This window comes from Rhincodon typus, chromosome 4, assembly GCF_021869965.1.
Source record: "Rhincodon typus isolate 14 chromosome 4, sRhiTyp1.1, whole genome shotgun sequence".
In the NCBI taxonomy this organism is placed as follows: Eukaryota; Metazoa; Chordata; class Chondrichthyes; order Orectolobiformes; family Rhincodontidae; genus Rhincodon; species Rhincodon typus.
In genome coordinates, this window is record NC_063335.1 from 82742481 (window position 1) to 82755418 (window position 12938).

Consider the following 12938-nt stretch of genomic DNA (forward strand, 5'->3'; position numbering starts at 1 on the left):
AGCCAAGTTGCAGGACCAAGATCAATCCCATACTTCATCTGCCACACCTCTGTTCCCATTCCCGCTCTCTGTAAATGGGCAGGCAACCCATTAATCATCAATTAAAGACTCACTTCCAAACATTAAAGTTTAACCAATTTCCCAGTCACACCTGTCTGCCCATGAGTAAAGACTAAATCAATACCACTTCTAACCTCGGAGGTCCACCTGCCTCCTGATGGAAATTGTTAAGCAACTCTTTTCCCTCACTGATGCTACACAATATCTCCACCTCAATCTCCAGCTGAACAACTCTAAGTCATCCCTAAGTCATCCCTTGAGAAAGAAGAATTTATTGCAGATATGGCAATTTGGAATGGTGATGCTCTTCTCAACCTCTCACATGCTGCTCTTGCAACCCTGTTTTCATGAGACTGTCCACACAATGATCATATTCAGTTCTTGTTACCAATTGACTAACTTTCTAGTAAATCTCTTTCCAATGTCTCAGTATACTTCCCAAAGTGTGGTCCAACATTACTGCAATATCTTAAATGCTGTTAACCCACTGTTTAAAAATGGTTTAGCATAATTTATTTGCTTTTGTTCTCCATCACTTTAATGATAAAATCAAGAATCCCTCATGCCTTCTTAACAGCTTTGTCGACTTGCCATTTTAAAAAATTCAATTGTGTACCAGGCATCTTCTCCTATGTCAATTTTAAAATGTGTATCACTTCCATTGTTTTGCCTCTCCACATTCTTCCTATAAAAATGAATCATTTAACAATGTGCTACGTTAAATTTCATTTGTCATCATCACCAGAATATTAATTAGATTTTTAGGGGTATTAGGGGTTTGACTGGGTAAAAAACTAAGAACTACCTTAAGCACCACATAGAATGATGACAGCATGTGAACCTGAGGGGAGTACAGCTCAGGATCTCGAAGAAGTAACATCTAAGTCCTCCTCCCAGTCTCTGAAAAAATGTCTATCATATCAATGTAACCTTTGACTAGATGCTAATGTGTATTTAGCAGGAAATAATTTATTACAAGAGTATCTGCCAATCAGACTGGTAAGTAGTTGTCCTCTACCACATCAGACCAAACAGGCCTTTAGATCCCCATTATTCAAGAGAATGATGGCAGCAAACCGACCGGTCAATGAGATACAGACTGAATTTAGCTGCAGATGCATGATAGGCAGTGGTTCAGATTTGATTGGACTTGTCATATGAAATGGTGAGCAGCGGTATGCATTTCTACTGGTTCATATATTCTAGCAGCAGTGAAGATCTGAGTTTTTTATGAGCATCTACAGAAGCAGCTTTAAGTTGCCAGTTCATGCAGGAATCTGCAGCAGGGAAGAGCAGAACATTTAAGAACCTCCCAGAAAAACCTTCAAGGCAGAATTCAACACAGAAAAAGCTTCAGTTCAATGATAAAATCATTTCACACCGACTAAGAGATGTACTTTTATAAACTCCTTGGAAAAGGAGAATTAGTTACTCCAAAGCAGACACAGACTCAATCTCATGGTGACAGTCTATAGGAGCAGCATAGAGTACGTTTCAACCAGAGAGCAAAGCGACATCAGAGGCTCCACAAGTAAAGTTAAAATCCCTGGTGGGCAAGGCAAAACTTTAAAACAGCTGGCAAAAAGTGACAAATAAGGAAATACTTACAGTTCAGATCAAGCATCATCATCATATCACGTAGACACAAAGAGAAATTCCCATAACAAGAAAAATTAAGGACTACAAATCAATCTAAACTGAACTGTCAGACACGGACGTCACCAAGCTGGAACTGAAGAAACAAAGGGAGACACTAGAGAAAGCAAGAACTGCAGATGCTGGAGTCAGATACAACAGTGTGGAAATGGAGGAACACAGGAGACATTAGAGGAGCAGGAAAGTTGATGTTTTGGATCGGGACCCTTCTTCAGAAATAAGCCTAAGCTTCAGAGTAGAAGCCTAAGGAGCCTGGTCTAATGCAAGGAAATAGACAGAACACTTTAGAAAGGCAACATGAAAGGCAGAAGATCATTCAGTAATAACTTTGAAGGCAGGAAGCATTTATTTAACTTCAAGGAGTAGGAATTAGTCTGATTTTGCCTCCAGCAAGATGTATCACCTGATTATGGGAATGTTAATATTATTCCTCGTAACATAAGAAACTGGGCACGGATATCATTGATTCAAAGGCTCCTAGAGACATTTCTTACAGTTATTATATATTCCTCAGAAACCCAAGTCTGGGCTAGCATTAACCTATTGATACAGTGCAGCATAATTTCTGTAGTGCATCATGCTACAAGTCATCAGAGTTAATATGGAGAATGATATATTTGTGCTCAAGTCACATGCTAGAATATAGTTGTGATATTGTGAGCATGTCACTTAAAGGTATAGTGATCACCATGACATACAGCACAACATCCCTTTTTTTTCCCTCAAATTAAAAAAGAAGCCCAACATACTTATATAGAAATAATATGATTGAATGTAGGCACATGTGAATTTGATTTTACCAAACAGGTAAAATAAAGTTTACTAGAACAGCAATTCAAACATCAATACAACTCTTCGGAAGTCTGACAACTCATTCCGAACTGGAGATTGTATTCTGTTTGGAGAGGTACTCATTGCTCTCTGTTCACTAGTTTGACAACATGTCTAGTTGCTGGTTGCTGTCATTCAATGACATTGCACAATCAATGGAATATTCGTCCTTACTCTCTTCATGCACAAATGTTATGCCATATGTTGGTCTGTGATGGCCACCGTGATCAGTAATAACTATGTATAATCAGGGTTGCTATAGAATATTTTATAAAGCTTTGCTGCTTTTCAAATATTTGTAATTATATTTCTAACATACATACTTTGCCCAGTGTAGTTTATCATTTCATTTTTCTTTCTCTTTGAAGAAGAACGTTCCATCACTCAGAATACTTAGATAATTGGTTGCTGAGTAATCATGTTCACACTTGTTTTCTGAATAAATTGTGCTGGGGTGGTAATCTCTTCTCCACTGACATTACATGAAAATGCAGCAATGCAATGTAAAATGTCTTGCTTTATTTGCTCAACACTTCATGATCATTAATTTGCTATGTTCGAACCCTTGCTGAGTTTTCATTATTTTTATTCTTTTACCAATTTTGGTTTGGAGCTGTGGACTGAGAACTGCAAGCAAAAAATTATCTTTGGACTGTGGGCAACAGCTTGTGTTAAAAAGAAACAGATCAGACAAGTTGTGTTTGTTTGATGCGCCAGGCCTAGAAGTTAACTACAGGTTGAGTCTTGACCACAAGGTTCTACAGACACTTCAACACCATAGCAGTATGTTTAAACAGATACCAGATGTTGGATCTGAATGAGGTCAGTACCTAAGAATTGGTTCCAACAAGTCCAGAAGAAACTTTATGCTCAAGCAGATGGCAGATGTTGACTAATGTAACTGGGCCATTGTGGGGAGATGATCAGTCTGACAGGGTTTAACCAGTGAATTTGAACAAGGTTATGAAATGTGTTTTCTGGAAGAATGAGTTTGGCTGGTGACGCAAAAGCATGAAGATTGAAAATTCCCTGCCTAACCTCCTGCTTATCAGCTATTGGAAGTTCAAGGAATAGCTGGGTTATAAGTAACACTGGCTTCTTCTAAGTGAACTGAAAAGATGGCTCTAATTGACACAGAGTCAAAGAGATGTATAGCATGGAAACAGACTCTTTGGTCCAACTCGTCCATGCCAACCAGGCATCCTGTATAAATCTTGACCCATTTGTCACCATTTGGCCCATATCTGTCTAAACCTTTCCTATTCATAAACTTATCCAGATACCTTTTCAAATGGTGTAATTGTACCTGCCTCCACCACTTCCTCTGGCAGCTTGTTCCATACATGCACCATCCTCTGTGTGAAAAGGTTGCCCCTTAGATCCCTTTTAAGTCTTTCCCCTCTCACCTTAAATCTAGGCCCTCTAGTTTTGGACTCCCCACTCCAGGGAAAAGACCTAGCCTATTTACTCTATCCATGCCCCTCATGATTTTATAAACCTCGATAAATGTCACCCTTCAGCCTCTGACGCTCCAGGGAAAATAGTCTCAGGCTATTCAGCCTCTCTCTATAGCTCAAACCCTCCAACCCTGGCAACATCCTCGTAAATCTTTTCTGAACCCTTTCTAGTTTCACAACAGCCTTCCTATAGCAGGGAGATCAGAATTGCACACAATACTCCAAAAGTGGTCGAACCAGTGTCCTGCACAGCTGCAACATGGCCTCCCAACTCCTATACTCAATAAACTGACCCAATATAGGCAAGCATACCAAATGCCTTCTTCATTATCCTGTCTATCCGCGACTCCACTTTCAAGGAACTATGAACCTGCACTTCAAGGTCTCTTTGCTCAGCAACACTCTCCAGGACCTTACCATTAATTGTATAAGTCCAGCCCTGATTTGCATTTCCAAAATGCAACACCTCACATTGATCTAAATTAAGCTCCATCTGCCACTCCTCAGCCCATTGGCCCATCTGATCAAGATCCCATTGGACTCTGAGGTAACCTTCTTTGGTGTCCACTTCTCAGAAAATCAACCAAGAAATTATGATCTATGCCTATGGAACAAAGCATCATGAAAACCACTTCAGTAATTTGGCCAGTTTTGATATTTTCTTTGTTCTTGTTTTTTTACCTGTCTTTTGTGGGAATGGGGCTGAAAACAAAGGTTATTATGTTTAAACACAGGCAATTAGATTTCTTTGTTATTAATTTTGTTTTGCTAAAGTTACTTGTTGTTAATAATTTGTTAACTCTTACAAACTATAAACCAGTGTCAATAACTGATTATTCACAGAGTCTGGGATTGATTATTTCAAAAAAGGTCTGGTTAGGAACCATTCGGGTGAATTTTGTGGGTCTTTGAAGATTTTAGTTTTACTGTGTTGCAAATACAGAGGCAGAAAGGCTGATTTGTTTCAGCTGTCTGTCTTCATGTTATAACAAGTAGTACATACGATATATTCTGTTAGACTGCTTGAGTGTGAATAGTTGGGTGATAATGTGATGTGGGTCACTCCCCAGAGTACACATCTGGAAACAGTTTGAAAGTGGACTAAGGTCCATTGTCAGATATCATCTGCTCTGGGACAGTGAACAAAATAAAAATAGTGCCCATCATATCAGCAGCTCTCTATGCCAATAAGTTAAACAAAACGAAGTTTTAAATATTCTCTGTATACACAAACTTCCCTCTTGTCTAAATAAAACTATTCACCATGACACCACTTCCTCAAGTTATGTAGCCAAGAAACCTTGAATACCTTGAATCTGCTAACAAGTCTATTGTGTAGCATTTCAAATGCCATTTCAAAGCCTGCATGCACAACAACCAGACTATTCATCTATCCTCTCTGTTGCTTGATCAAACAACTCATCAAATTAGTTGAATACCACTTGCCTTTAATAAATTGATACAGGTCTTCACATTATTATTTTACTGTCAAACTTGTTTTAAACAATGTGTACATTTGCAGTCATTCAGTTCCATATCTAAAAAGGACTGGAAGACTTACAATTAATGAATTATAATTATCATTCAAATTCAAAAAGTCCCATCAAATCTGAAATCACTATGGTTTGTTTCAGAATAAGTCTTTCTGATGTTGAAATATACTGTTGATCTGTTTCATACTTTTGAAAATTACATCAGGGAGTAAGTTCTGCAAGTTTATTTACAAATAATCTTGTATAGATGAGTAAAAAACAACTCTGGAATAGTTAACAATGCTCTACAGATGTTGTAAACTGTGACACATCTTACCTAGTTCAGTAGATAAACGATGTAATGGTCTTGCTGGTTTGAGGGATTTGCGAATTACTGGCACCTTCCTGGTGGTATCCATGATTATTGGAGAGATCCTGTTTATAAAACTTGTAGTTTTTAAACCATGTTTTAAAACCATTAGGTCAATCTAATGAATGCAAGTGTCAAATCATAAAAATTGTGTAGCACCATATAACTTATAGTAAGCCACAAACATTATTTGAATATCACTCTTATCAAAATACTGAACATTTTACATTCAAATTTGATTCCTCATAGAAATTTTTTGTGGTGTTTGTAGCATTTTAACTTTTAAGATCATTAAGGCACAACTTCTGCTGTGCAAGATAATGGTTTCAAGTGTTTCAAGTGTCTCACTATACTGTTGTGCCACATTTTTGAAAAACAATTGAAGGTAAATCCTGTAGCATTGCATTTTACTTCTTAAAAGTCCTAACTAACTTTAGAGCATGCCTAGAGCTAGCTTTTCTTTAGTTGATCTACAGCGAAAACGCACAGTTAGAAAAACTCCAAAATTATCAGAGAGTTGTGAATGTGAGTTATGTTTATGATTGCAATGCACTGAGTTTCAAATCTCAGCCTATTCCTTGGAGAAGGAAAACTGAGGTCATCCATTAGCCATACTGCCTGCACACATCCTAAATAGCTATTTTTAGACAAGCATTTTCACATGAGAGTACGATAAATTTGAAGAGAAGTTAAAATGCTATGTTTCAGGTGTTGGAAAGTGGGATCAGAGAGAGTGGCCAGCTTATTCAGAGAGCAAGTACAATAGTACTAATTGCCTCATTCTGTGCTGTAACTTTTCAACTGTTCTATTTTGTGTCAAACTCTTGATATCTTAATGGACCTAAAATAACTTCTCAATGTTGTGACTGTTTCATGCAATATGGTTCAGTAAATTTCTCTTAAGAGAAAACTCAGTTCGTCATAAAGTATGGAACAGCTTACTACTTGTTACATTTAAGGTCAACATCAAGTATTTGAAACTCAATTCCCACTGAGAACTCTTACGTCTAGCAATCTCAAAGATCATCTAGTTCACCATCTTCCATTCTAGCAGTTACATAATACAATAGAGTTATTGACCAATCTTGACCCGTAAAACAACTAGACACAAGGTAAAGAAACCCATCAGATGTTTAAAGGTATCTATTCTTCGCAGCATGCTACATTTAAAACGTAATGTATCAAATTATGTATATACACTATTTCAAAATACTCTGAAGAAATCTAGTTTGAATTTGAATCAACCAATGCAATCCATGTCGTTCACTTCCCAATATGGATCAATACAAGATAATTACCACCTGCTCAGTAAAGTAATGCTTCTACAGATTAGTTTTGTTCTCGCTCACTTTACGATTGGGCCATGCACTCGGCTGCACTGTTCTGGATGATGTGGAGCAACTCCTCATGCTCTATATTATTTTAACATCTGACAATAGCAATCAATTTCAGGTTCTGCTGCTTGAACATAGATAATGTAGATCAAGGCAAAGCAGTGAAACTCTCTTTTAAACCTAATCACAGCAGTCACTTCATCTTCCCTTTCCCTTTTCCATTCTCTTAAAATTCACTTAATTGCTTCTCATACCATCTCCCTTCATCTATCTTTGTGGCTCGTCACTCTATTTTTTCAATACCCACATCATCTTCAACATATTATAATGATTTATAAATACCATGATTAACTCACTATTCTGGCTCAATATTTACCTTTTAATACATCTCAATATTTGATTTGCTTAATTCACTGTGACAGTATTCTATTCACACAACCTTCCACATCAGATATGAATTCTTGAACAATTCAGCTTATCACATTGCTGTGGAATAGTATTGTGTACAAATTGCCCATCGCACTTCTCACCTTGCATGGTGACACCTCAGTGTTTCATTGGCTGGGAAATATTTTGGTACTCAAGTCATGAAATGTTGAGTGTTGAAACAGATGGCTATAAAAATATGGATGCACTGCTGATCACCATACAATATTCGATAGAATCTGGCTCATGCGTACAGACTGGAAGATTGTATATGTAACCACAATACTTAAAAAGAAGGGAGAGAGAAAATGGGAAGAAACTATACACCTGCTAGCCTAACATCAGTACTAATAAAAATACTGAATCTATTCCAAACGATGTTATAACTACACACTTAGAAAAGAAATAATTTGATGGTCAGAGTCAACACTGATGAATGAAAGGAAAATAATGCTGGACAAATCTGTTGAATTTTGAAGAGATTACAAACAGAGTTGTTATCTGGTTTCCCTTTGTGGGAGAGTCTAAGATCACAGACCATAGCCTCAGTTTAAGAGGGTGCCTATTAAAAACAGATGAAGAGGGCTTTCTTCTGTGGGGAGTGAATCTGTGAAATCCTTTACTGCAGAGTGCTTTGAAGGCTGGGTCTTTAAGTATATTCAACACTGATATAGACAGATTTTTAATCAGTGCGGAATCAAGGGTTTTGGGGAAAAGGCAGGAAAGTGGACTTGAAGATTACCAGTTCAGTCATGATCTCATTGAAAGGCACAGTAGGATCAATGAGCTGAACAGTTTACTTCTGCTTATGATTTTATAAATAAGGGCAACCAATGGATCAGGTATACAGTCTGTTCTGATAATAACACGTTAGTTCCGTTCTCGTGCAATCTTGCATTATAAGAAAATTGTGCAATTGCCGTGCCATTTAAACTACTGGGGCCAGAATCACCAATACAGGTAATTCATTCAAGTCCATCCATATTGCTTTGAATCACACTGATGACACTTTTTATCATTCTAATTTTAAGTCATGTCTACATTGTGGATGACCAGTTAAAAGGAATATAAATCAAATATACTATTTCCAAGCTTGCAGATTGCACAAAATGAGCTGGGAAGGGGATTTGTGAGAGTGATGCAAAGAGAATTCAAGGGTATTTGGACAGGGTGAATGGGTAAGAACATGGTAGACAGAACATTAATTGGATAAGTGTGCGTGGAATAAAGGTACAGAGCATTTATTAAATGGAGAGAGATTGGGAAGTGCTGATGTACAAAATAATCTCAGTATCTTTGTGCATAAATCTAAAATGTAGGTCTTTGGGGGAGGGGGTGGTCAAGAATCAGATGACACAGTCTCAGTATAAGGAACAAGGTCTTTTAAGGCTGAGGAGGAGAAATGTTTTCACAAAGCTGTGCAAGTTCAGTCATTGGGTATGGTCAGACTGAAATCAATAGATTTCTACGTACTAGTTACATCAAAGGATTGCGAAAATGGCACTGAGGTATATGATAAGCCATTATCTAGATGTATCTGCAACCACACAGTACTGTGGTCTAATGATGTAAGTGATGGGTATCAATACCAATTGTTGCTGTAAGCTGTGAATGGCATAGGTATTGCAATTTGCAATGAGATCCTCAGTGGCCTTGGTGATTCCACACATGAATGCACGTTTTCTGAGTATTCTGAAGTATCTCATTAAATATCTATCACTTCATCTCTACTCACCTAACCCACAGTCTAATTCCACAATTCATTTTAGTAGCTCAATCTTCATGGCCTTATAAATGTCTTTATTTAAGTTTAACAAACTAGTATTTGATCCACTCTTCTCTCCCTCAAACTGAATTATGATCACTGTCATGTACGGGCATTTTCATGCAGGGCATTAATTCACACTATCTCAATACATATTATCAGATTTAGTATATCCTATTCTGATTGGCTCTAGAAGTCGCTCCTCTAAAAGAATGTTCAAAAAACATAATGATCTCATTATCCAGGTTTAACTTTGTCATTTCAATTAGCCCAATATCTTTGTAGATTGAAATTATTCACATTCACACTGTGAGCTAAATTTGCTATCAACTGAATAAAGTGAGGAATGGTGACTCAGTTGAGAAAATATGGTATGGTGGAAAAATATAATTCTTTACAAGGAGGAAGAATCCGATTTTCCACCCAAGGTTTGAATAGGGAGTTGGAAATTTTGATCACGAAGGGGGAAAGGCCTATTTGCATGCATTTACATATCAATAGTACATAACCTTACCTAAATTTTTCCTATTCTCCCACGCACTAGAGAGAAACTAGATGGCGACAATTCCTGACACGAAGATCAGAGGTGATACCAGCAGCTCATGATTGCCCCTTGCTTCTCCAGATCCCCATTTGAAAAGTCCCAAACTTTTCAGGGCATGCTCCACGGGCAATGACTCCCTGCAATTTCCATCCACGAAGGTTGCATTGGACATATGTTGTGCTAATGTGGTGAGGCTAGTGTATCTCCAAACCATTGAGAATACAGTTCTCCAATTCAAAGCTACACATTGCAGCACACAGATATCCTGCATTGCAATGCTGCTGCTAGGGAAAGCATTGCACTTTATGCATCAGCACATTGTGCATCTCAGTGCTCTTCATTTGCTTCACACTCACTTCACTCTTGGATGTTCACAGCATTTCTGCTTTGCCTTTTTGCACTTTACCCTTTCATTCAGAACTTAAAGACTTACAGTACATTTTTTGTTGCCATCTAGCCAATTAGACAAAAAAGCTAGACAGCTTGTCATGATTGTTTGCAGTAATCAATTAAGGGAGTGGATATACTGCTCTACAGCACCATGTTATGTCAATATCACACCTAAAACAAGTGCAGCAGTTTATAATTCAAGGACATTGTATGTTCTTCAACCAAAAAGCTATGTTTCAAATTCTAAAGAGTACAGTTGTTAGGGGGACTATCTCCAATCAAAGGGTCTCACCATTGTTAGTCATGGGCATCAGATGATCTCAGTCAAAGGGCTTGGACATAGCCAGTCAGTTGTTTGGAGTGATCAGTGTCAGAGTCTGTATCACATTGGTTCAGGGAATGGGCCAGAGTCAGTCCTGCAAGTACCACTGGAATCAGTTCAGGGATTCGCAGTAAGTCTGTTGGGGAGCTGCACAGAAATCATTCAGGGTGTCCATCTAAGTTGGTAACGAGGGTGGCCACTGTCAATTGTGGGGGTCTGGTCAATGAAAGTCAAGGATACTATTAGGGACCAATGCAGTGGTAGGGAAGCTGGGAAAGTCAATTGTGAGGTTTGGAGGCAGAATACTTGGCCACAGAGAGAACGATAATTGTAATAGGAGGCAACTCAATGCATAAACAAGGGAGACACTAGTACATTGGAGGATATGGATGTTGCGGGGAAAGGATATTCAATGAAGGTTACAGTGCAGCATGACAATTGGCACAGTTAAGCTATAGGGCTGGACTTAGGGAGCAATGTTGGGAGATGAAGATTTAAATGAAACAATAGGAATATGCGAAAAATCAATACAATGGAGTTGACAGGGAGTGTAAGGAAGAAAGGAGCAAGAAGGTTTGAGAGCAGCCTTGATTACCAGGTGGGCCCACGAACTATTCTGCCAAGCACCACCTGGAAATCCACTTCACTTGATGAAGGAGCAACACTCCAAAAGCTTGTGACTTCAAATAAACCTGTTGGACTATAAACTGGTGTCATGTGACTTCTGATTTTTTCTACCCCAGTGCAACATCAGCACCTCCACATCATGACACCCAGAATAAGTGGAGTAAGTGCTTCTTTTCCCTGTCTGAGCATACATGCTCTACTTTTGAGTGATGAGAGGACCTTCAAGGGTTAGTTGCATTAATCAAGCACTTGTATATTACAGGCTGAAGACATATAAAAGCAAAGTTCTGCGTTCCTGTAAATCTGAAATACAAACAGAAAATGCTGCAGAAACTCAGCAGATCCAGCAGCATCTGTACAGACAGAAACAGAGCTAATTTGAGTCAATATGACTTTTTGTTGGAACTGGAAGGGGTTGGAAAATTATGCCTTGTATGCTGTTGACAGAGGGAGGGAGGAGGAACAAGTAGAACAGATGGTGACAATGCCAAGAGCAAAAGACAAGGGAGTACTAATGGTGATGTTGATAGGTCAACTAATTGTGAAAAGAATAAAATGGGATCACTCTGTTGATAGCAAAGTCAACAAGGCAAAAACAAAACATCATAGGATTGAGGGCCGGGTGGGGAGTTGTAATTAAATTTTGGCTTTAAAATTCAGAGATTTTGATTACAATTCTGGGAAGCAGACTTTCACTTGCTTCCCTAGGTGCAAGGCAGTATAAATTGTACACAGCTTGCATTAACAGCACCATATCATAACGCAGCATACTTCAAAAGAATAGACTTCCATCACATTAATGTACAAGTCATCTGGTGATCATCAGCACCACATCTCAGAAGTCTGCGCCACATCCCCGAAAGCTGCCAAATGTCTAAATATCCTCAGGATGCTTATATTCCTGATTAGAATCAAGGGCCAGATCATAGAATCATCAGTACAGATTAAGCCCAGCAGCCCATGAAGCCCGAACTGCCAAAACTACACTAAATTTGCACTAATCCCACTTTCCAGCACTAGGCCCATATCCTGGATTGTTAGGACATTTCAAGTGGTCATCCAAGTACTTTTTCAGGTCGTGAGGTTACTTAGCTCAATAACCCTCCAGACAACCACCACTAAGTAAAAACATTTTCCTCAATTCCCCTCTAAACCTCCTGGCTTTCACCTTAAAGTTATGCCGCCTTCCCTGTTATTGACCCTTAGATTAAGGAAAACAGCTGCTTTTTATTCACCACGACCATGTCCCTACGATCTTATATACTTCTATCAGGCCCCCTCTCAACCTTCTCTTACTCCAAAGAAAACAAGCTTGAAAAAATCTTATCCAGACTCACTTCAATGCTGAAGTGCTCCATCCCATGCAATATCCTGGTGAATTTCCTCTGCAACCCTTCAGCACAATCACATCCTTCCTATAACGTAGAGATCAGATCTGCATACAGTACTCCAGCTGTGGCTTAAACAAAGTCCTGTACAGCTACAACATAACTTTGTGTTCTTATAATTTATGTTTCAACTAATAAAAATAAGTGTCCCTTATTCAGAAATAGTAGGAACTGCTGATGCTGGAGAATCTGAGATAACAAGGTGTAGAGCTGTATGAACACAGCAGGCCAAGCAGCATCAGAGGAGCAGGAAAGCTGACGTTTCGGGTCTGGACCCTTCTTCAGAAAAAGGGTCC

The 12938-nt window shown here is 38.6% G+C and overlaps 1 protein-coding gene across 1 annotated transcript in view; it reads right to left on the reverse strand.

Annotated features, from left to right (window-relative positions):
- Positions 1–12938, reverse strand: part of gra (granulito) — a 96577-nt gene that overhangs the window by 78363 nt on the left and 5276 nt on the right. The window contains exon 2 of the mRNA XM_048596065.1: positions 5814–5911. Within this exon, the coding sequence (XP_048452022.1) occupies positions 5814–5911 (98 nt within the window). The remainder of the gene's footprint in view (positions 1–5813; positions 5912–12938) is intronic.